This window comes from Tachyglossus aculeatus, chromosome 10, assembly GCF_015852505.1.
Source record: "Tachyglossus aculeatus isolate mTacAcu1 chromosome 10, mTacAcu1.pri, whole genome shotgun sequence".
Classification (NCBI taxonomy): domain Eukaryota; kingdom Metazoa; phylum Chordata; class Mammalia; order Monotremata; family Tachyglossidae; genus Tachyglossus; species Tachyglossus aculeatus.
In genome coordinates, this window is record NC_052075.1 from 57177104 (window position 1) to 57200909 (window position 23806).

General features: G+C 47.8%; 1 protein-coding gene across 1 annotated transcript in view; it reads left to right on the forward strand.

The window, feature by feature from the left end:
- SP1 (Sp1 transcription factor) overlaps nucleotides 1-23806 on the forward strand; it is a 49722-nt gene that overhangs the window by 20206 nt on the left and 5710 nt on the right. The window contains 1 exon segment of the mRNA XM_038752848.1: nucleotides 17621-17789. Coding sequence (XP_038608776.1) covers nucleotides 17621-17789 — 169 coding nt within the window.

A 23806-nucleotide genomic window follows, 5' to 3' on the forward strand; every position in this document is an offset into this window, starting at 1 on the left:
TGTCTCTGGGGCTGTCTCCTTGTCTCTGGGGCTATCTCCCTATCTCTGGTTCTGTCTCTTCATCTCTGGGGCTGTCTCCTTGTCTCTGAGTCTGTCTCCCTATCTCTGGTTCTGTCTCTGCCTCTGGGTGTCCCCATCTCTGGTTCTGTCTCCTTGTCCTTGGGGCTGTCTCCCTCTCTGTGGGGCTGTCTCCTCATCCCTGGGGCTATCTCCTCGTCTCTGGGGCTGTCTCTCTGTCTCTGGGGCTGTCTCCCTCTCTCTGGGGCTGTCTCTCTGCCTCTGGGTGTCTTCATCTCATCTCTGGTTCTGTCTCCTCATCTCTGGGGCTGTCTCCTCGTCTCTGGGGCTGTCTCCTTGTCTCTGGGGCTGTCTCCTTGTCTCTGGGGCTGTCTCCTTGTCTCTGGGGCTGTCTCTCTGTCTCTGGGGCTGTCTCCTTGTCTCTGGGTGTCCTCATCTCTGGTTCTGTCGCCTTGTCTCTGGGGCTGTCTCCCTGTCTCTGGGGCTGTCTCCCTCTCTCTGGTTCTGTCTCCCTATCTCTGGTTCTGTCTCCTTGTCTCTGGGGCTGTCTCTCTGTCTCTGGGGCTGTCTCTCTGTCTCTGGGGCTGTCTCTCTGCCTCTGGGTGTCCTCATCTCTGGTTCTGTCTCCTTGTCTCTAAGGCTGTCTCTCGTCTCTGGGCCTGTCTCCTCATCTCTGGGGCTGTCTCCTCATCTCTGTGGCTGTCTCCCTCTCTCTGGGGCTGTCTCCTTGTCTCTGGGTGTCCTCATCTCTGGTTCTGTCTCCTTGTCTCTGGGGCTGTCTCTCTGTCTCTGGGGCTGTCTCCTTGTCTCTGGTGCTATCTCCTTGTCTCTGGGGCAGTCTCTCTGTCTCTGGGGCTGTCTCTCTGTCTCTGGGGCTGTGTCTCTGCCTCTGGGTGTCCTCATCTCTGGTTCTGTCTCCTTGTCTCTGAGGCTGTCTCTTGTCTCTGGGGCTGTCTCCTCATCTCTGGGGCTGTCTCCTCGTCTCTGGGGCTGTCTCCCTCTCTCTGGGGCTGTCTCCTTGTCTCTGGGTGTCCTCATCTCTGGTTCTGTCTCCTCGTCTCTGGGGCTGTCTCCTCATCTCTGGGGCTGTCTGTCTCTGGGGCTGTCTCTCTGTCTCTGGGGCTGTCTCTGTCTCTGGGGCTGTCTCTCTGCCTCTGGGTGTCCTCATCTCTGGTTCTGTCTCCTTGTCTCTGAGGCTGTCTCTCGTCTCCGGGGCTGTCTCCTCATCTCTGGGGCTGTCTCCTCGTCTCTGGGGCTGTCTCCCTCTCTCTGGGGCTGTCTCCTTGTCTGTGGGTGTCCTCATCTCTGGTTCTCTCTCCTTGTCTCTGGTTCTCTCTCCTTGTCTCTGGGGCTGTCTCCTCATCTCTGGGGCTGTTTCCTCATCTCTGGGGCTGTCTCCCCGTCTCTGGGGCTGTCTCCCTCTCTCTGGGGCTGTCTCCCTCTCTCTGGTTCTGTCTCCCTATCTCTGGTTCTGTCTCCTCGTCTCTGGGGCTGTCTGTCTCTGGGGCTGTCTCTCTGCCTCTGGGTGTCCTTATCTCTGGTTCTGTCTCCTTGTCTCTGGGGCTGTCTCCCTCTCTCTGGTTCTGTCTCCCTCTCTCTGGTTCTGTCTCCCTATCTCTGGTTCTGTCTTCTCGTCTCTGGGGCTGTCTCTCTGTCTCTGGGGCTGTCTCTCTGCCTCTGGGTGTCCTCATCTCTGCTTCTGTCTCCTTGTCTCTGGGGCTGTCTCTCTGTCTCTGGGGCTGTCTCTCTGTCTCTGGGGCTGTCTCCTCATCTCTGGGGCTGTCTCCCTCTCTCTGGTTCTGTCTCCCTATCTCTGGTTCTGTCTCCTCGTCTCTGGGGCTGTCTCTCTGTCTCTGGGGCTGTCTCTCTGCCTCTGGGTGTCCTTATCTCTGGTTCTGTCTCCTTGTCTCTGGGGCTTTCTGTCTCTGGGGCTGTCTCCCTCTCTCTGGTTCTGTCTCCCTATCTCTGGTTCTGTCTCTCTGTCTCTGGGGCTGTCTCTCTGTCTCTGGGGCTGTCTCTCTGCCTCTGGGTGTCCTCATCTCTGGTTCTGTCTCCTTGTCTCTGGGGCTGTCTCTCTGTCTCTGGGGCTGTCTCTCTATCTCTGGGGCTGTCTCCTCATCCCTGGGGCTGTCTCCCTCTCTCTGGGTCTGTCTCTCTGCCTCTGGGTGTCCTTGTCTCTGGGGCTGTCTCTCTGTCTCTGGGCCCGTGTCCTCGTCTCTGGGTCTGTCTCCCTGTCTCTGGGCCAGCCGCCCCCCACCCCAACCCCCAAGTCGGCCTCCCAGCCTTTGAGTTGGCCCTTGGGTATCTCTCCGCCTCTGTACTGAGCGACCCCGTCTCCCCCCGCGTGTCTCCCCGTCTCTGCGTCTCTGTCCTCTTTTCCTCCCTTTCCAGGACGGCGTGGAGCGCGAGCAGGAAGGGGGCAGAGGGGACGGGGAAAAGACGAGACTTGGGGGGCCGGGGGGGGGGGATCTGGGGGCACGGGGCGCCGACTCTGGACTTTAAAAATTAAAAAAACCACCCAAAGGCGGAAAATAATAATAATAATAATAATGATGGTATTTATTAAGCGCTTACTATGTGCAAAGCACTGTTCTAAGCGCTGGGGAGGTTACAAGGTGATCAGGTTGTCCCACAGGGGGTTCAAAGTCTTAATATCCATTTTACAGATGAGGTCACTGAGGCCCAGAGAAGTGAAGTGACTTGCCCAAAGTCACACAGCTGCCAAGTGGCGGAGCCGGGATTTGAACCCATGACCTCTGACTCCAAAGCCCGGGCTCTTTCCACTGAGCCACGCTGTTTCTCTGGCTGGCTGGCTGGCTTCTGCTTCTCTGCCTGGAAAAGCCAGGCGAGGGGTAGTTTCAGTTGGTGGTGTAGACAAGTCACTTCACTTCTCCGTGCCTCAGTTCCCCCATCTGTCAAATGGGGAGAAGACGAGACTTGGGGGGCCCGGAGGGAATCTGGGGGTGTGGGAGCCGGGCCTGGGGCACCGACTCCGGACTTTAAAAATCCAAAAAACCCACCCAAAGGCGGAAAAGCCGGGCAAGGGGTAGTTTCGATTGGTGGTGTAGACAGGTCACTTCACTTCTCCGTGCCTCAGTTCCCCCATCTGTCAAATGGGGAGAAGATGAGACTTGGGGGGCCGGGAGGGAATCTGGGGGCGTGGGGGCTGGGCCTGGGGCGCCGACTCCGGACTTGAAAAAGCCAAAAAACCCACCCAAAGGCGGAAAAGCCAGGCGAGGGGTAGTTTCGATTGGTGGTGTAGACAAGTCACTTCACTTCTCCGTGCCTCAGTTCCCTCATCTGTCAAATGGGGATGAAGATGAGACTTGGGGGGCCGGGGGGGGGGGAATCTGGGGGCACGGGAGCTGGGCCCGGGGCGCCGACTCTGGACTCTAAAAAGCCAAAAAACCCACCCAAAGGCGGAAAAGCCAGGCTAGGGGTAGTTTCGATTGGTGGTGTAGACAAGTCACTTCACTTCTCCGTGCCTCAGTTCCCTCATCTGTCAAATGGGGATGAAGACTGTGAGCCCCCGTTTCTGTTTCTGAAAGGTTTTGGGGTGCAGCCGGGCGCGGGGGGGGCGGGGAGGGAGTCCCCACCATGACCCAACTTGGACTTCCCAAGCGCTTAGTACAGTGCTCTGCACACAGTAAGTGCTCAATAAATACGATTGATTGTTTGACTGACACCAAGCCCCCCCCCCCCCCCCCCCCGCTCCTCCTCAGTGACTTTTTCCGTCTATCTGACGTCACCCCTAAAGCACGTCTCATTGTGTAATGTGGCCATTTTAGTTCCTCATTGGAAAAAATGAAAAACGGAGAGAGAGAGAGGGGGACACCCACAGAGCCCCCCGACCCGAAAGCGGGGGGCCGAATAATAATAATAACAATGGCATTTATTAAGCGCTTACTACGTGCAAAGCACTGTTCTAAGCGCTGGGGAGGTTACAAGGTGATGAGGTTGTCCCACGGGGGGCTCACAGTCTTCATCCCCCTTTGACAGATGAGGGAACTGAGGCCCAGAGAAGTGAAGTGACTTGCCCAAAGTCACCCAGCTGACAATTGGTGGAGCCGGGATTTGAACCCACGACCTATAATAATAATGATGGCATTTATTAAGCGCTTACTACGTGCAAAGCGCTGTTCTAAGCTCTGGGGAGGATACAAGGTGATCTAGTTGTCCCACGGGGAGCTCACAGTCTTTATCCCCATTTGACAGATGAGGGAACTGAGGCCCAGAGAAGTGAAGTGACTTGCCCAAAGTCACCCAGCTGACAATTGGCGGAGCTGGGATTTGAACCCACGACCTATAATAATAATGATGGAATCTATTAAGCGCTTACTATGTGCAAAGCACTGTTCTAAGCGCTGGGGAGGCTACAAGGTGATCTAGTTGTCCCACGGGGAGCTCACAGTCTTCATCCCCATTTGACAGATGAGGAAACTGAGGCCCAGAGAAGTGAAGTGACTTGCCCAAAGTCACACAGCTGACAGTTGGCGGAGCCGAACCCCGGGGAGCCCTATCCCCTCCCGAGGGCCCAGGTGCAGGAGGAGGATGCCTCGGGGTGGGGGATTTCCAAAGCAGCTTGGAAAGAGCCCAGGCTTTGGAGAGTCAGAGGTCATGGGTTCAAATCCCGGCTCCGCCCATTGTCAGCTGGGTGACTTTGGGCAAGTCACTTCCCTTCTCTGGGCCTCAGTTCCCTCATCTGGAAAATGGGGATTAAAACTGTGAGCCCCCCGGGGGACAACCTGATCACCTTGTAACCTCCCCAGCGCTTAGGACGGTGCTTGGCACATAGTAAGCGCTTAATAAATGTCATCATTATTATTATTATTCTCTGTGCCTCAGTTCCCTCATCTGTCAAATGAGGGTGAAGACTGGGAGCCCACCGGGGGACAACCTGATCACCTTGTAACCTCCCCAGCGCTTAGAACGGTGCTTGGCACATAGTAAGCGCTTAATAAATGTCATCATTATTATTATTATTCTCTGTGCCTCGGTTTCATCATCTGTAAAACGGGGATGAAGACTGGGAGCCCCCCGTGGGACAACTTGATCACCTTGTAACCTCCCCAGCGCTTAAAACAGTGCTTGGCACGTAGTAAGCGCTTAATAAATGCCGTTATTATTATTAAAAGGGCGTCTCGGGCCGGTCAGAGACGGCCCACAGATGGTCGGGGTCCGTGCCAGCCTCACCCCCGCCCGGGGCCTCCAATTCATTCCATAGTATTTATTGAGCGCTTACTGTGTGCACAGCACTGTACTAAGCGCTTGGGAAGTCCAAGTTGGCAACATATAGGGACAGTCCCTACCCAACAGCGGGCTCACGGTCTAGTAGGGGGAGACAGACAACAAAACAAAACATATTAATTCATTCCTTCATTCAGTCGTATTTATTGAGCGCTTACTGTGTGCAGAGCACTGTACTAAGCGCTTGGGAAGTGCAAGTTGGCAACCTATAGGGACGGTCCCTACCCAACAGAGGGCTCACACTCTAGTAGGGGGAGACAGAGAACAAAACAAAACATCAATTCATTCATTCATTCAGTTGTATTTATTGAGCACTTACTGTGTGAAGAGCGCTGTACTAAGCGCTTGGGAAGTCCAAGTTGGCAACTTATAGGGACGGTCTCTACCCAACAGTGGGCTCACAGTCTAGAAGGGGGAGTATATTTGCCAGACGATCTCGGCTGTGCGTTGGCACGGTGCCCTCCGAGGGGTCCGGCCCGCCCCTCCGCCCACCTCCAGCCACGCACGGGCGACCTCGAACCCCGGACGGGGCCGCGAGGACCCAACCGTCCGGGCGGCCCGGAGAGTCCCTCGATGCCCGCTTTCTCGACCTTGAGCCCGCTGTTGGGTAGGGACCGTCTCTAGATGTTGCCACCTTGGACTTCCCAAGCGCTCAGTACAGTGCTCCGCACACAGTAAGCGCTCAGTAAATACGATTGAATGAATGAATGAATGAATGATTTTGTTGTCCGTCTCCCCCTTCTAGACCGTGAGCCCGCTGTTGGGTAGGGACCGTCTCTAGATGTTGCCAACTTGGACTTCCCAAGCACTCAGTCCAGTGCTCCGCACACAGGAAGCGCTCAATAAATACGATTGAATGAATGCTTAGGGACCGTCTCTACATGTTGACAACTTGGACTTCCCAAGCGCTTAGTCCAGTGCTCTGCACACAGGAAGCGCTCAATAAATACGATTGAATGAATGCTTAGGGACCGTCTCTACGTGTTGCCAACTTGGACTTCCCAAGCGCTCAGTACAGTGCTCCGCACACAGGAAGCGCTCAATAAATACGATTGAATGAATGCTTAGGGACCGTCTCTACATGTTGCCAACTTGGACTCCCCAAGCGCTTAGTCCAGTGCTCTGCACACAGGAAGCGGTCAATAAATACGACTGAATGAATGCTTAGGGACCGTCTCTACATGTTGCCAACTTGGACTTCCCAAGCGCTCAGTACAGTGCTCCGCACACAGGAAGCGCTCAATAAATACAGTTGAATGAATGCTTAGGGACCGTCTCTACGTGTTGCCAACTTGGACTTCCCAAGCGCTCAGTCCAGTGCTCCGCACACAGGAAGCGCTCAATAAATACGATTGAATGAATGAATGATTTTGTTGTCCGTCTCCCCCTTCTCGACTGTGAGCCCGCTGTTGGGTAGGGCCTGTCTCTAGATGTTGCCAACTTGGACTTCCCAAGCGCTCAGTCCAGTGCTCCGCACACAGGAAGCGCTCAATAAATACAATTGAATGAATGCTTAGGGACCGTCTCTACGTGTTGCCAACTTGGACTTCCCAAGCGCTTAGTCCAGTGCTCTGCACACAGGAAGCGCTCAATAAATACGATTGAATGAATGCTTAGGGACCGTCTCTACGTGTTGCCAACTTGGACTTCCCAAGCGCTCAGTACAGTGCTCCGCACACAGGAAGCGCTCAATAAATACGATTGAATGAATGCTTAGGGACCGTCTCTACATGTTGCCAACTTGGACTCCCCAAGCGCTTAGTCCAGTGCTCTGCACACAGGAAGCGGTCAATAAATACGACTGAATGAATGCTTAGGGACCGTCTCTAGATGTTGCCAACTTGGACTTCCCAAGCGCTCAGTACAGTGCTCCGCACACAGGAAGCGCTCAATAAATACGATTGAATGAATGAATGATTTTGTTGTCTGTCTCCCCCTTCTCGACTGTGAGCCCGCTGTTGGGTAGGGACCGGCTCTATGTGTTGCCAACTTGGACTTCCCAAGCGCTCAGTACAATGCTCCGCACACAGGAAGCGCTCAATAAATACAATTGAATGAATGCTTAGGGACCGTCTCTACGTGTTGCCAACTTGGACTTCCCAAGCGCTTAGTCCAGTGCTCTGCACAAAGGAAGCGCTCAGTAAATACAATTGAATGAATGCTTAGGGACCGTCTCCACATGTTGCCAACTTGGACTTCCCAAGCGCTTAGTCCAGTGCTCTGCACACAGGAAGTGCTCAATAAATACAGTTGAATGAATGCTTAGGGACCGTCTCTAGATGTTGCCAACTTGGACTTCCCAAGCGCTCAGTACAGTGCTCCGCACACAGGAAGCGCTCAATAAATACGATTGAATGAATGAATGATTTTGTTGTCCGTCTCCCCCTTCTCGACTGTGAGCCCGCTGTTGGGTAGGGCCTGTCTCTAGATGTTGCCAACTTGGACTTCCCAAGCGCTCAGTCCAGTGCTCCGCAGACAGGAAGCGCTCAATAAATACAATTGAATGAATGCTTAGGGACCGTCTCTACGTGTTGCCAACTTGGACTTCCCAAGCGCTTAGTCCAGTGCTCTGCACATAGGAAGCGCTCAATAAATACGACTGAATGAATGCTTAGGGACCGTCTCTACGTGTTGCCAACTTGGACTTCCCAAGCGCTTAGTCCAGTGCTCTGCACAAAGGAAGCGCTCAGTAAATACAATTGAATGAATGCTTAGGGACCGTCTCCACATGTTGCCAACTTGGACTTCCCAAGCGCTTAGTCCAGTGCTCTGCACACAGGAAGTGCTCAATAAATACAGTTGAATGAATGCTTAGGGACTGTCTCTACATGTTGCCAACTTGGACTTCCCAAGCGCTCAGTACAGTGCTCCGCACACAGGAAGCGCTCAATAAATACGATTGAATGAATGAATGATTTTGTTGTCCGTCTGCCCCTTCTCGACTGTGAGCCCGCTGTCGGGTAGGGACCATCTCTAGATGTTGCCAACTTGGACTTCCCAAGCGCTCAGTACAGTGCTCCGCACACAGGAAGCGCTCAATAAATACGATTGAATGAATGAATGGGGCGGGTGGGCAGACTGACTGGTCCGACGGGTTTCGGAGGCCGCCCGGGTCACTGACGTCCGGGTTCTCCCGGGCCTGAGGACTGTAAAACACCCTCTAATAATCCTCTTTAATGATGGCATTTATTAAGCGCTTACTATATGCAGAGCACTGTTCTAAACGCTGGGGAGGTCACAAGGTGATCCCGTTGTCCCACGGGGGGCTCACAGTCTTCATCCCCATTTTACAGATGAGTAACTGAGGCACAGAGAATAATAATAATGATGATGACATTTATTAAGCGCTTACTACGTGCCAAGCACTGTTCTAAGCGCTGGGGAGGTTCCAAGGTGATCACATTGTCCCCCTGGGGGCTCACAGTCTTCATCCCCATTTGACGGATGAGGGAACTGAGGCACAGAGAATAATAATAATAATAATGATGGCATTTATTAAGCGCTTACTATATGCAGAGCACTGTTCTAAGCGCTGGGGAGGTTACAAGGTGATCAGGTGGTCCCACAGGGGGCTCACAGTCTTCATCCCCATTTGACAGATGAGGTAACTGAGGCCCAGAGAATAATAATAATAATAATGATGGCATTTATTAAGCGCTTACTATGTGCCAAGCACTGTTCTAAGTGCTGGGGAGGTTACAAGGTGATCAGGTTGTCCCCCGGGGGAGCTTACAGTCTTCATCCCCATTTTACAGGTGAGGTAACTGAGGCACAGAGAATAATAATAATAATGATGACATTTATTAAGCGCTTACTATGTGCCAAGCCCTGTTCGAAGTGCTGGAGAGGTTACAAGGTGATCAGGTTGTCCCCCGGGGGGGCTCACAGTCTTCATCCCCATTTTACAGATGAGGTAACTGAGGCATAGAGAATAATAATAATAATGATGATGACATTTATTAAGCGCTTACTATGTGCCAAGCACTGTTCTAAGTGCTGGGGAGGTTACAAGGTGATCAGGTTGTCCCCTGGGGGGGCTCACAGTCTTCATCCCCATTTTACAGATGAGGTAACTGAGGCACAGAGAATAATAATAATAATGATGACATTTACTAAGCGCTTACTATGTGCCAAGCACTATTCTAAGCGCTGGAGAGGTTACAAGGTGATCAGGTTGTCCCCTGGGGGGCTCCCAGTCTTCATCCCCATTTTACAGATGAGGGAACTGAGGCACAGAGAAGTGAAGCGACTGGTTGCCCCATCGGACCTGATTCCCGCAGCTGCTCCGGGGACGGGGGAGAGGAGGGAGGATCGGGATGAAGGGAGGAGGAAAATCCCGTCCGGCTTTTCCGGGGGAATGTAGGAATACCGGCGGATGTGGAAAAGGAAGACCCGGGGGAGGGAGGGCTGCCAGGGAGAAAAGTCTCTTGGGGGGAGGCAGCGATTTAAAAATAAAGTGGGGCGGACGTGTCCGGGCCTTCCGGACGGAGTGTTTGTGCCTGTGTCGCTGAAGGCCCAGATAATAATAATAATAATAATAATAATAATAATAGCATTTATTAGGCGCTTACTATGTGCAAAGCACTGTTCTAAGCGCTGGGAAGGTTATAGGGTGATCAGGTTGTCCCATGTAAGGCTCCCAGTCTTCATCCCCATTTTCCAGATGAGGTCACTGAGGCCCAGAGAAGTGAAGTGACTTGCCCAAAGTCACACAGCTGCCAAGTGGCGGAGCCAGGATTTGAACCCGTGACCTTGGACTCCAAAGCCCAGGCTCTGTCCCCTGAGCCACGCTAAGCACTTACTATGTGCAAAGCACTGTTCTAAGCGCTGGGAAGGTTACAAGGTGATCAGGTTGTCCCATGTAAGGCTCACAGTCTTCATCCCCATTTTCCAGATGAGGTCACTGAGGCCCAGAGAAGTGAAGTGACTTGCCCAAAGTCACACGGCTGCCAAGTGGCGGAGCTGGGATTTGAACCCATGACCTCTGACTCCAAAGCCCGGGCTCTTGCCCCAATAATAATAATGATGATATTTGTTAAGCGCTTACTATGTGCAAAGCACTGTTCTAAGCACTGGGAAGGTTACAGGGTGATCAGGTTTTCCCCCGGGGGGCTCCCAGTCTTCATCCCCATTTTCCAGCTGAGATCACTGAGGCCCAGAGAAGTGAAGTGACTTGCCCAAAGTCACAGCTGCCAAGTGGCAGAGCTGGGATTTGAACCCATAACCTCTGACTCCAAAGCCCGGGCTCTTTCCACTGAACCACGCTAAGCTCTTACTATGTGCAAAGCACTTTTCTAAGCGCTGGGGAGGTTACGGGGTGATCAGGTTGTCCCACGGGGGGCTCACAGTCTTCATCCCCATTTTACAGATGAGGGAACTGAGGCCCAGAGAAGTGAAGTGACTTAATAATAATACTAATAATGATAGCATTTATTAAGCGCTTACTATGTACACAGCACTGTTCTAAGCGCTGGGGAGGTTACAAGGTGATCAGGCTGTCCCACGGTGGCGGGGGTGGGGGGGCTCACAGTCTTAATTCCCATTTTCCAGATGAGGTAACTGAGGCCCAGAGAAGTGAAGTGACTTGCCCAAAGTCACATAGTAAGCGCTTAATAAATGCTATCATTATTATTATTAAGTCACTTCATCATCATACTATATAATATATATAATGTGTACTAGAGAAGCAGCGTGGCTCAGTGGGAAAAGCCCGGGCTTTGGAGTCAGAGGTCATGGGTTTGAATCCCGGCTCCTCCACGTCTGCTGTGTGACCTTGGGCAAGTCACTTAACTTCTCTGAGCCTCAGTTACCTCATCTGTAAGATGGGGATTAAGACTGTGAGCCCCACGTGGGACAACCTGATCACCTTGTATCCCCCCAGTGCTTAGAACAGTGCTTTGCACATAGTAAGCGCTTAACAAATGCCATTATTATTATTATTATTATATATAATACATACTGTATGTATAATGTTGTATATAATATATAATAATGATGGCATTTATTAAGCGCTTACTGTGTGCAAAGCACTGCACTAAGCGCAGGCGGGGGAGATGGAGCATTATGCAATCGAGGCATTGTGGGTTAGGGAGCGGGGGTCTTCGGGGTTCTTGGCGGGGACTGTTCGTGACCTGTACCTCAAACTTGATTTTTCTGTTTTGGCTGTGCTTTTTTATTTAATCGGTATTTGGTAAGCGCTTACTGTGTGCCAGACACTGTTCTGAGCGCCGGTCTATAAATTACGGACATGGGCATAAAGTGGTGTGGGGCCGGGATGGGGGTGATGAATGAATGAGGGGAGCAAGTCAGGGGGACGCAGAAGGCCGGGGGGAGAAGAAGAAAGGAGGAGGGCTTAGTTAGGGAAGACCTCTTATTAACAATAATAATAATAATAATAATAATAATAATAGCGGCAATTGCGCCGGTCTATAAATTACAGACAGGCATAAAAGTGGTGTGGGGCTGGGACGGGGGTGATGAATGAGGGGAGCAAGTAAGGGGGACGCAGAAGGCGGGGGGAGAAGAAGAAAGGAGGAGGGCTTAGTTAGGGAAGACCTCTTAATAATAATAATAACAATTATTATTATTATTATTGTTATTATTATTATTATTATTGCGGCGATTGCGCCGGTCTATAAATTACAGACATGGACATAAAAGTGGGGTGGGGCCGGGACGGGGGTGATGAATGAGGGGAGCAAGTTGGGAGCGCAGAAGGCCAGGGGAGAAGAAGAAAGGAGAAGGGCTTAGTTAGGGAAGACCTCATTATTATTATTATTATTATTATTAATACGTAATAACAATAATAATAGTAGTAATTGCGGCAATTGCACCGGTCTATAAATTACAGACACGGGCATAAAAGTGGTGTGGGGCTGGGACGGGGGTGATGAATGAGGGGAGCAAGTCGGGGATGTAGAAGGCTGGGAGAGAAGAAGAAAGGAGGAGGGCTTAGGGAAGACCTCATAATAATAATAATAATAATAATAATAATTGCGGCAATTGTGCCGGTCTATAAATTACAGACATGGGCATGAAAGTGGTGTGGGGCTGGGACCAGGGTGATGAATGAGGGGAGCAAGTCAGGGGGATGCAGAAGGCAGGGGAAGAAGAAGAAAGGAGGAAGGCTTAGTTAGGGAAGACCTCTTAATAATAATAATAATAATAATAATAATAATACTAATAATAATAATTGCTCCAATTGCGCCGGTCTATAAATTACAGACATGGGCATAAAAGTGGTGTGGGGCTGGGACGGGGGTGATAATAATAATAATAATAATGATGACATTTATTAAGCACTTACTATGTACAAAGCACTGTTCTAAGCGCTGGGGAGGTTACAAGGTGATGAGGTTGTCCCACGTGGGGCTCACAGTCTTCATCCCCATTTTCCAGAAGAGGCAACTGAGGCCCAGAGAATAATAATAATGATGATGACATTTATTAAACGCTTACTATGTGCAAAGCATTGTTCTAAGCGCCGGGGAGGATACAAGGTGATCAGGTTGTCCCACGGGGGGCTCCCAGTCTTCATCCCCATTTTCCAGATGAGGCAACTGAGGCCCAGAGAATAATAATAATAATGATGATGACATTTATTAAGCGCTTACTATGTGCAAAGCACCGTTCTAAGCGCTGGGGAGGTTACAGGGTGATGGGGTTGTCCCACGTGGGGCTCACAGTCTTCATCCCCATTTTCCAGAGGCCCAGAGAAGTGACTTGCCCAAAGTCACCCAGCTGACAAGTGGCGGAGCCGGGATTTGAACCCATGGCCTCTGACTCCAAAGCCCGGGCTCCTTCCACTGAGCCACACTGCTTTATTACTATTATCATTTATTATTACCATTATTATCATCATTATTGTTGTTATTATCAATAATGTAATATACATATGTTAGTGTGATGGCCTCTCCCAGGCACTTAGTACAGCGTCGGGGGCCGGGGGCGGGTCAGACCCCTTGCCTCCCCCTCCCCCTCAGTCATTCAGTCCTATTTATTGAGCGCTGGGTGTGCGCGGGGCACTGTACTGAGCGCCTCCTCCACGGTTGTGAGGCTGCTGAGGTTGGGCAACCTCCGACTGGGCCGCCTTACGTTCTTACGTACGGGCGTGACGTACGTACGTACGTGCGTGCGCGCGCTTACTGGCCAGTCGGCGTGACGTGCGTGCGCGCCCACGGCAGCCTGCGTGACGGGCGCGTGGGCGGGAGGGCGCGCGCGCGCGCTCCCCCTGGCGGCGGCGACGCGAAGCTCTCCCTTAGTAGTAGCATTCATTCATTCATTCATTCAGTGGTATTTATTGAGCGTTTACTGTGTGCAGAGCACTGCACTAAGCGCTTGGGAGAGGACCATCCCTGTTGAAAGCACCGGAGTAGAGGTCAGTCAGCGTGGCTCAGTGGAAAGAGCCCGGGCTTTGGAGTCAGAGGTCGTGGGTTCCAATCCCGGCCCTGCCACTTGTCAGCTGTGCGACTTTGGGCAGGTCACTTCACTGGGCCTCAGTTCCCTCATCTGTAAAATGGGGATGAAGACTGGGAGTCCCATGTGGGACAATCTGATGACCTTGTATCTACCCCAGCACTTAGAACAGTGCTTGGCACATAGTAAGCGCTTAACAAATACCAACATTATTATTATTATTATTATTATTTTTGAGCACTTATGTGTGCAGAGCACTGTACTAAGCCCTTGGGAAGTGCAGGTTGGCAACATATAGAGCAGTAGTATCATTAGTGGGATCATTAGTATTGTTATCATTATTATTACCATTATTATCGTTGTTATTATTGGTACTACCATTATTATCGTTATCATCATCATCAATCGTATTTATTGAGCGCTTACTATGTGCAGAGCACTGTACTAGGCGCTTGGGAAGTACAAATTGGCAACACGTAGAGACAGTCCCCACCCAACAGTGGGCTCACAGTCTAAAAGGGGGAGACAGAGAACAAAACCAAACATACTAACAAAATAAAATAAATAGAATAGATATGTACAAATAAATTAAATAAATAAATAGAGTAAAAAAAATATGTACAAACATATACACAGTTATCGTTATTATTGTTATTCATTCAGTCGTGTTTATCAGCACTTATGATGATGATGATTCTCATGATTATTATCCTCATCATTGTTATTATTATCGTTGTTATTATTACCGTTATTTTCGTTATCATTGTTATCGTATTAGTATTCAGTCGTATTTACTGAGCACTTACTGTGCACAGAGCACTGTACTAAGGGCTTATTATCTTTATCATTATTATTCATGCCCTTATTATTATCGTTGTTGTTATTACCATTATTATCGCTATCATTTTTATCATATTATTATTCATTCAGTCATATTTATTGAGCACTTACTGTGTACAGAGCACTGTACTAAGCGCTTATTATTTTTATCATTATTATTATTCATGCCATTGTTATCATTGTTATTATTACCATTATCATTATCATTGTTATCGTATTATTATTCATTCAGTCATATTTATTGAGCGCTTACTGTGCACAGAGCACTGTACTAAGCGCTTATTATCTTTATCATTATTATTATTCATGCCATTATTATTACCGTTGTTGTTATTATTACCATTATCGTTATCATTGTTATCGTATTATTATTCATTCAGTCACATTTATTGAGCGTTTACTGTGTACAGAGCACTGTGCTACATGCTTATTATTTTTATCATTATTATTATTATCAATGCCATTATTATTACCGTTGTTGTTATTGCCATTGTTATCGTTATCATCGTCATCGTTATTGTTATTACTCATTCAGTCGTATTTACTGAGCGCTTATTATTATTATTCTCATTATTATTATTATTGTTGTTATCATTATCATTGTTATCGTTATTGTTGCTATTATTCATTCAGTCATATTTATTGAGCGCTTACTGTGTGCAGAGCACTGTTCTAAGCACTTATTACTATTATCATTTATTAGTACCATTGTTATCATCATTATTGTTATTACTGTTATCAATATTGTAATATTAATTAATCATAAATCATGTTTAACTATATTGCATGTAATTATATGATGATTAATTATAATCATATATCCATATAGTCGCCATGCATGTTTTACATATGACAATAATAATAGGTATTTATTAAGCACTTACTATAAGCAAAGCACTGTTCTGAGCACTGGGGAGGTTACAAGGTTATCAGGTTGTCCCACGGTCTTAATCCCCATTTTACGGATGAGGTCACTGAGGCCCAGAGAAGCAAAGTGACTTGCCCAAAGTCACACAGCCGACAATTGGCAGAGCCGGGATTTGAACCCATGACCTCTGACTCCAAAGCCCGGGCTCTTTCCACTGAGCCACGCTGCTTCTCTGATCAGGTTGGACACAGTCCCTGTCCCACATGGGGCTCACAGTCTTAATAATAGTGATAATAATAATAATAATAATAATAATTATAATAATAATAATGGTATTTGTTAAGCATTTACTGTGTGCCAGGGACTGTACTAAGCGCTGGGGTGGATACAAGCAAATCGAGTTGGGCACGGTCCCGCGTGGGGCTCACAGTCTCCAACCCCGTGTCACGGAAGCGGCGTGGCTCGGTGGAAAGAGCCCGGGTTTAGGAGTCAGAGGTCATGGGTTCGAATCCCAGCTGTGTGACTTTGGGTGAGCCACTCCAACTTGTACTTCCCAAGCGCTCAATAAATACGATTGATTGATTGATTCTCTGGGCCTCAGTTACCTCATCTGGAAAATGGGGTTTGAGACCCTGAGCCCCCCTGTGGGACCACCTGATGACCCTGCGTCTCCCCCAGCGCTTAGAACAGTGCTCGGCACATAGTAAGCGCTTAACAGATGCCAACGTTGTTATTGTTCTGAGGGAACTGAGGCCCAGGGAAGTGACTCGCCCAGGGTCACACGGCAGACAAGATGGGGGAGCCCGGACTAGAACCCAGGTCCTCTAGAATCGCAGGCCCGGGTGCGAGCCACTAAGCCGCGGGTCCCACCGCCTACCCCCACGTCCCCCCATTCATTCATTCATTCAATGGTATTTATTGAGCGCTTACTGTGTGCAGAGCACTGTACTAAGCGCTTGGGAAGTCCAGGTCGGCAACAGAGACGGTCCCTCCCCGACAACGGGCTCACAGTCTAGAAGGGGGAGACAGACGTCAAAACAAAGCATGGAAACAGGTGACAAGCAGCGTGGCTCAGTGGGAAGAGCCCGGCCTTGGGAGCCGGAGGTCATGGGTTCGAATCCCGGCTCCATCACTTAGCTGTGTGAGTTTGGGCAAGCCACTTCCCTTCTCTGGGCCTCAGTTCCCTCATCTGGAAAATGGGGATGAAGACTGTGAGCCCCACGGGGGACAACTTGATCACCTTCCCCAGCGCTTAGCGCTTCACACGCAGTAGCATGGCTCAGTGGAAAGAGCCCGGGCTCTGGAGTCAGAGGTCGTGGGTTCAAATCCCGGCTCCGCCAATTGGCAGCCGGGTGACTTTGGGCAAGTCGCTTCACTTCTCCGGGCCTCAGTTCCCTCATCTGGAAAATGGGGATGAAGACTGTGAGCCCCACGTAGGACAGCCTGATCACCTTGTAACCTCCCCAGCGCTTAGAACAGGGCTTTGCAATCAATCAGTCAATCAATCAATCGTATTTATTGAGCGCTTACTGTGTGTAGAGCACTGTACTAAGCGCTTGGGAAGTACAGGTTGGCAACATCTAGAGACAGTCCCTACCCAACAGTGGGCTCACAGTCTAAAAGGGGGAGACAGAGAACAAAACCAAACATACTAACAAAATAAAATAGAATAGAATAGATATGTACAAGTAAATAGTACATAGTAAGCACATAGTAAGTGCTTAACAAGTACCACCATCATTATTATTACTATTATTAAGCGCCTCACAAATGCTGTTATTATTATTATTATTATTATTATTAAAACGTAGACAGGTAGGCCGGTTATTATTATTATTATTAAGCGCCCCACAAATGCTGTTATTGTTGTTATTATTATTATTATTATTATTATTATTATTAAAACGTAGACAGGTAGGCCGGTTATTATTATTATTATTAAGCACCCCACAAATGCTGTTATTGTTATTATTATCATTATTATTATTATTAAAACATGTAGACAGGTAGGCCGGTTATTATTATTATTATTAAGTGCATCACAAATGCTATTATTATCATCATTATTATTATTATTATTATTATTATTATTATTTTATCATTAAAACATGTAGACCGGTGGGCTGGCCGGGGGTCCCGAGGGGATGGCGCCCAGGGCCGCTGGCATATTGGGGCCCCCCCGGCTGCCCGCCCCCGCCCAACCCTCGGTCCTTCCGGGATTGTGTCCGGCAGGCGAGCACGGAGCCCAGCTGGGCCTGCACGGGGCCGGCCCGGACGGGCTGCACGACGAGGCGGCCGGCGGAGACGACGGGGACGCCAGCCCGGACCCCCAGCCCCAGCCCGGACGGCGCACCCGCCGAGAGGCCTGCACCTGCCCCTACTGCAAGGACAGCGAAGGACGGTGAGACCCTCCGCGCGGACCCCCCCGGGACCTGGGGAGCGGAGGGGAGGAACCCCCGAGAATCAATCAATCAATCAGTCGTATTTATTGAGCGCTTACTGTGTGCAGAGCACTGGACTAAGCGCTTGGGAACTACAAGTTGGCAACATCTAGAGACAGTCCCTACCCAACAGTGGGCTCACAGTCTAGAAGGGGGAGACGGAGAACAAAACCCAACGTACTAACAAAATAAAATAAATAGAATAGATATATACAAGTAAAATAAATAGAGTAATAAATATGTACAAACATATATACAGGTGCTGTGGGGAAGGGAAGGAGGTAAGATGAGGGGGATGGAGAGGGGGACGAGGGGGAGAGGAGTGCTCTGGTCCGCCCTCAGGACCCCGTAGGAATCATCGTGATCGTTGTGGTCCTAATCCAGTATCATTATAATAATAGTAATAATGATAATGGTATTTTTTAAGCGCTTACTATGTGTCAAGCACTGTTCTATGCTCTGGTCCACCCTCAGGACCCCGTAGGAATCATCGTGATCATTGTGGTCCTAATCCAGTATCATTATAATAATAGTAATGATAATAGTATTTGTTAAGCGCTTACTATGTGTCGAGCACTGTTCTATGCTCTGGTCCGCCCTCAGGACCCCAGAGGACTCATCATGATCATTGTGGTCCTAATCCAGTATCATTATAATAATAGTAATGATAACGGTATTTGTTAAGTGCTTACTGTGTGTCAAGCGCTGTTCTATGCCCTGGTCCACCCACAGGACCCCAGAGGACTCATCAGGATCATTGTGGTCCTAATACAGTATCATTATAATAATAGTAATAATGATAATGGTATTTTTTAAGCGCTTACTATGTGTCAAGCACTGTTCTATGCTCTGGTCCACCCTCAGGACCCCGTAGGAATCATCGTGATCATTGTGGTCCTAATCCAGTATCATTATAATAATAGTAATGATAATAGTATTTGTTAAGCGCTTACTATGTGTCGAGCACTGTTCTATGCTCTGGTCCGCCCTCAGGACCCCAGAGGACTCATCATGATCATTGTGGTCCTAATCCAGTATCATTATAATAATAGTAATGATAACGGTATTTGTTAAGTGCTTACTGTGTGTCAAGCGCTGTTCTATGCCCTGGTCCACCCACAGGACCCCAGAGGACTCATCAGGATCATTGTGGTCCTAATACAGTATCATTATAATAATAGTAATAATGATAATGGTATTTTTTAAGCGCTTACTATGTGTCAAGCACTGTTCTATGCTCTGGTCGCCCTCAGGACCCCGTAGGAATCATCGTGATCATTGTGGTCCTAATCCAGTATCATTATAATAATAGTAATGATAACGGTATTTGTTAAGCGCTTACTATGTGTCAAGCACTGTTCTGTGCTCTGGTCGCCCTCAGGACCCCGTAGGAATCATTGTGATCATTGTGGTCCTAATCCAGTATCATTATAATAATAGTAATGACAGTGGTATTTTTTAAGCGCTTACTATGTGTCAAGCACTGTTCTATGCTCTGGTCGCCCTCAGGACCCCGTAGGAATCATCGTGATCGATGTGGTCCTAATCCAGTGTCACTATAATAATAGTAATGATAACGGTATTTTTTAAGCGCTTACTATAATAATAATAATAATTTTGGTGTTTGTTAAGCGCTTATTATGTGTCAAGGACTGTTCTATGCTCTGGTCCGCCCTCAGGACCCCGTAGGAATCATCGTGATCATTGTGGTCCTAATCCAATATCATTATAATAATAGTAATGATAATGGTATTTTTTAAGCGCTTACTATGTGTCAAGCACTGTTCTATGCTCTGGTCCACCCTCAGGACCCCGTAGGAATCATCATAATCATTGAGGTCCTATCATTATAATAATAGTAATGATAACGGTATTTGTTAAGCGCTTACTATGTGTCAAGCGCTGTTCTATGCCCTGGTCCACCCTCAGGACCCCTTAGGAATCACCATGATCATTGTGGTCCTAATCCAATATCATTATAATAATAATAATGATAATGGTGTTTTTTAAGCACTTACTATGTGTCAAGCACTGTTCTGTGCTCTGGTCTGCCCTCAGGACCCCATAGGAATCATCGTGATCATTGTGGTCCTAATCCAGTGTCATTATAATAATAGTAATGATAACGGTATTTGTTAAGCACTTACTATGTGTCAAGCACTGTTCTGTGCCCTGGTCTGCCCTCAGGACCCCATAGGAATCATCGTGATCATTGTGGTCCTAATCCAGTGTCATTATAATAATAGTAATGATAACGGTATTTGTTAAGCGCTTACTATGTGTCAAGCACTGTTCTGTGCCCTGGTCCGCCCTCAGGACCCCATAGGAATCATCGTGATCATTGAGGTCCTAATCCAATATCATTATAATAATAGTAATGATAACGGTATTTGTTAAGCGCTTACTATGTGTCAAGCGCTGTTCTATGCCCTGGTCCGCCCTCAGGACCCCATAGGAATCATTATGATCATTGAGGTCCTAATCCAATATCATTATAATAGTAATAATGATAATGGTATTTTTTAAGCGCTTGCTATGTGTCAAACCCTGTTCTGTGCTCTGATCCGCCCTCAGGACCCCGTAGGAATCATCGTGATCATTGTGGTCCTAATCCAGTATCATTATAATAATAGTAATGATAATGGTATTTTTTAAGCACTTACTATGTGTCAAGCACTGTTCTGTGCTCTGGTCCGCTCTCAGGACCCCGTAGGAATCATCGTGATCATTGAGGTCCTAATCCAATATCATTATAATAATAATAATGATAATAGTATGTTTTAAGTGCTCACTATGTGTCAAGCACTGTTCTATGCCCTGGTCCACCCTTAGGACCCCGTAGGAATCATCGTGATCATTGTGGTCCTAATCCAGTATCATTATAATAATAGTAATGATAATGGTATTTGTTAAGCGCTTACTATGTGTCAAGCACTGTTCTATGCTGTGGTCTGCCCTCAGGACCCCATAGGAATCATGATCACTGTGGTCCTAATCCAGTATCACTATAATAATAGTAATGATAATGGTATTTTTTAAGCGCTTACTATGTGTCAAGCACTGTTCTATGCTCTGGTCCGCCCTCAGGACCCCGTAGGAATCATCATGATCATTGAGGTCCTAATCCAGTATCGTTATAATAATAGTAATGATAATGGTGTTTTTTAAGCACTTACTATGTGTCAAGCACTGTTCTATGCCCTGGTCCGCCCTCAGGACCCCGTAGGAATCATTGTGATCATTGTGGTCCTAATCCAGTATCATTATAATAATAGTAATGATAATAGTATTTGTTAAGCGCTTACTATGTGTCGAGCACTGTTCTATGCTCTGGTCTGCCCTCAGGACCCCAGAGGACTCATCATGATGATTGTGGTCCTAATCCAGTATCATTATAATAATAGTAATGATAACGGTATTTGTTAAGTGCTTACTGTGTGTCAAGCGCTGTTCTATGACCTGGTCCACCCTCAGGACCCCGTAGGAATCATCGTGATCATTGTGGTCCTAATCCAGTATCATTATAATAATAGTAATGATAACGGTATTTGTTAAGTGCTTACTGTGTGTCAAGCGCTGTTCTATGCTCTGGTCACCCTCAGAACCCCGTAGGAATCATCGTGATCATTGTGGTCCTAATCCAGTATCATTATAATAATAGTAATGATAACGGTATTTGTTAAGCGCTTACTGTGTGTCAAGCGCTGTTCTATGCTCTGGTCACCCTCAGGACCCCGTAGGAATCATCGTGATCATTGTGGTCCTAATCCAGTATCATTATAATAATAGTAATGATAACGGTATTTGTTAAGCGCTTACTATGTGTCAAGCACTGTTCTATGCTCTGGTCACCCTCAGGACCCCGTAGGAATCATCATGATCATTGAGGTCCTAATCCAATATCATTATAATAATAATAATGATAATGGTATTTTTTAAGTGCTTACTATGTGTCAAGCACTGTTCTGTGCCCTGGTCCGCCTTCAGGACCCCATAGGACTCATCATGATCATTGTGGTCCTAATCCGGTATCATTATAATAATAGTAATGATAATGGTATTTTTTCAAGCGCTTACTATAATAATAATAATTTTGGTATTTGTTAAGCGCTTACTATGTTTCCAGCACTGTTCTAAGCACTGGGTAATAATAATGATGGCATTTATTAAGCACTTACTATGTGCAAAGCACTGTTCTAAGCGCTGGAGAGATTACAAGGTGATCAGGTTGTCCCACGGGGGGCTCACGGTCTTCATCCCTATTTGACAGATGAAGTAACTGAGGCCCAGAGAAGTGAAGTGACTTGCCCAGAGTCACACAGCTGACAATTGGCAGAGCTGGGATTTGAACCCATGACCTCTGTCTCCAAACAATAATAATAATAATAATGGCATTTATTAAGCGCTTACTCTGTGCAATGCACTGTTCTAAGCGCTGGGTAATAATAATGATGGCATTTATTAAGCCCTTACTATGTGCAAAGCACTGTTCTAAGCGCTGGGGAGGTTACAAGGAGATCAGGTTGTCCCATGGGGGACTCACAGTCTTCATCCCCATTTTCCAGGTGAGGTCACTGAGGCCCAGAGAAGTGAAGTGACTTGGCCAAAGTCACCCAGCTGAGAGATTGTTGTCATAATCCAATATCATTATAATAATAATAATGATAATGGTATTTTTAAGCGCTTACTATTATCATAATAATTTTGATATTTGTTAAGCGCTTACTATGTGTCAAGCACTGTTCTAAGCGCTGGTAATCAGGTTGTCCCACGTGGGGCTCACAGTTTTAATCCCCATTTTCCAGAGGAGGGAACTGAGGCCCAGAGAAGTGAGGTGGCTGGCCCAAAGTCACCCAGCTGACAAGTGGCCGGGATTTGAACCCATGACCTCTGACTCCCAAGCCCGGGCTCTTTCCACTGAGCCACGCTGCTTCTCATGAATGAAGGCCCCAGGGTGGCATGGGGGGATTCATTCATTCACTCAATCGTATTGATTGAGCGCTTACTGTGCGCAGGGCACTGTACTAAGCGCTTGGGAAGGACAAGTCGGCAACATATGGAGACGGTCCCTACCCAACAACGGGCTCACAGTCTAGAAGGGGGAGACGGACGACAAAACAAAACATGTGGACAGGTGTCAAGTCGTCAGAACAAATGGAATTAAAGCCCTATGCACATCATTAACAAAATAAATAGAATAGTAAATATGTACAACTTCTCTGTGCCTCAGTACCTCCTCTGTCAAATGGGGATGAAGACTGTGAGCCCCCCGTGGGACAACCTGATCACCTTGTAACCTCCCCAGCGCTTAGAACAGTGCTTTGCACGTAGTAAGCGCTTAATAAATGCCATCATTATTATTGTTATTACTACAAATAAAATGAGTAAAATAAAGTTGTAAATATGTACAACTTCTCTGTGCCTCAGTACCTTATCTGTAAAATGGGGGTGAAAACTGTGAGCCCCCCGTGGGACCACCTGATCACCTTGTGACCTCCCCAGCACTTAGAACAGTGCCTTGCATATAGTAAGCGTTTAATAAATGCCATCATCATTATTATTATTACAAATAAAATAGAGTAAGTTGTAAATATGTACAACTTCTCTGTGCCTCAGCACCTCACCTGTCAAATGGGGATGAAGACTGTGAGCCCCCCGTGGGACAACCTGATCACCTTGTGACCTCCCCAGTGCTTAGAACAGTGCTTTGCATATAGTAAGTGCTTAATAAATGCTATCATTTATTAATCATTAATGCTTAACATTAATTATTAATTAATTATAAATTATTAATGTATTAATGCTGCATATCAGAGAAGCAGCGTGGCTCATTGGAAAGAGCCTGGGCTTTGGAGTCTGATGTCATGGGTTCCAATCCCGGCTCCGCCACTTGTCAGCTGGGTGACTTTGGGCAAGTCACTTCACTTCTCTGGGCCTCAGTGACCTCATCTGTCAAATGGGGATGGAGACTGGGAGC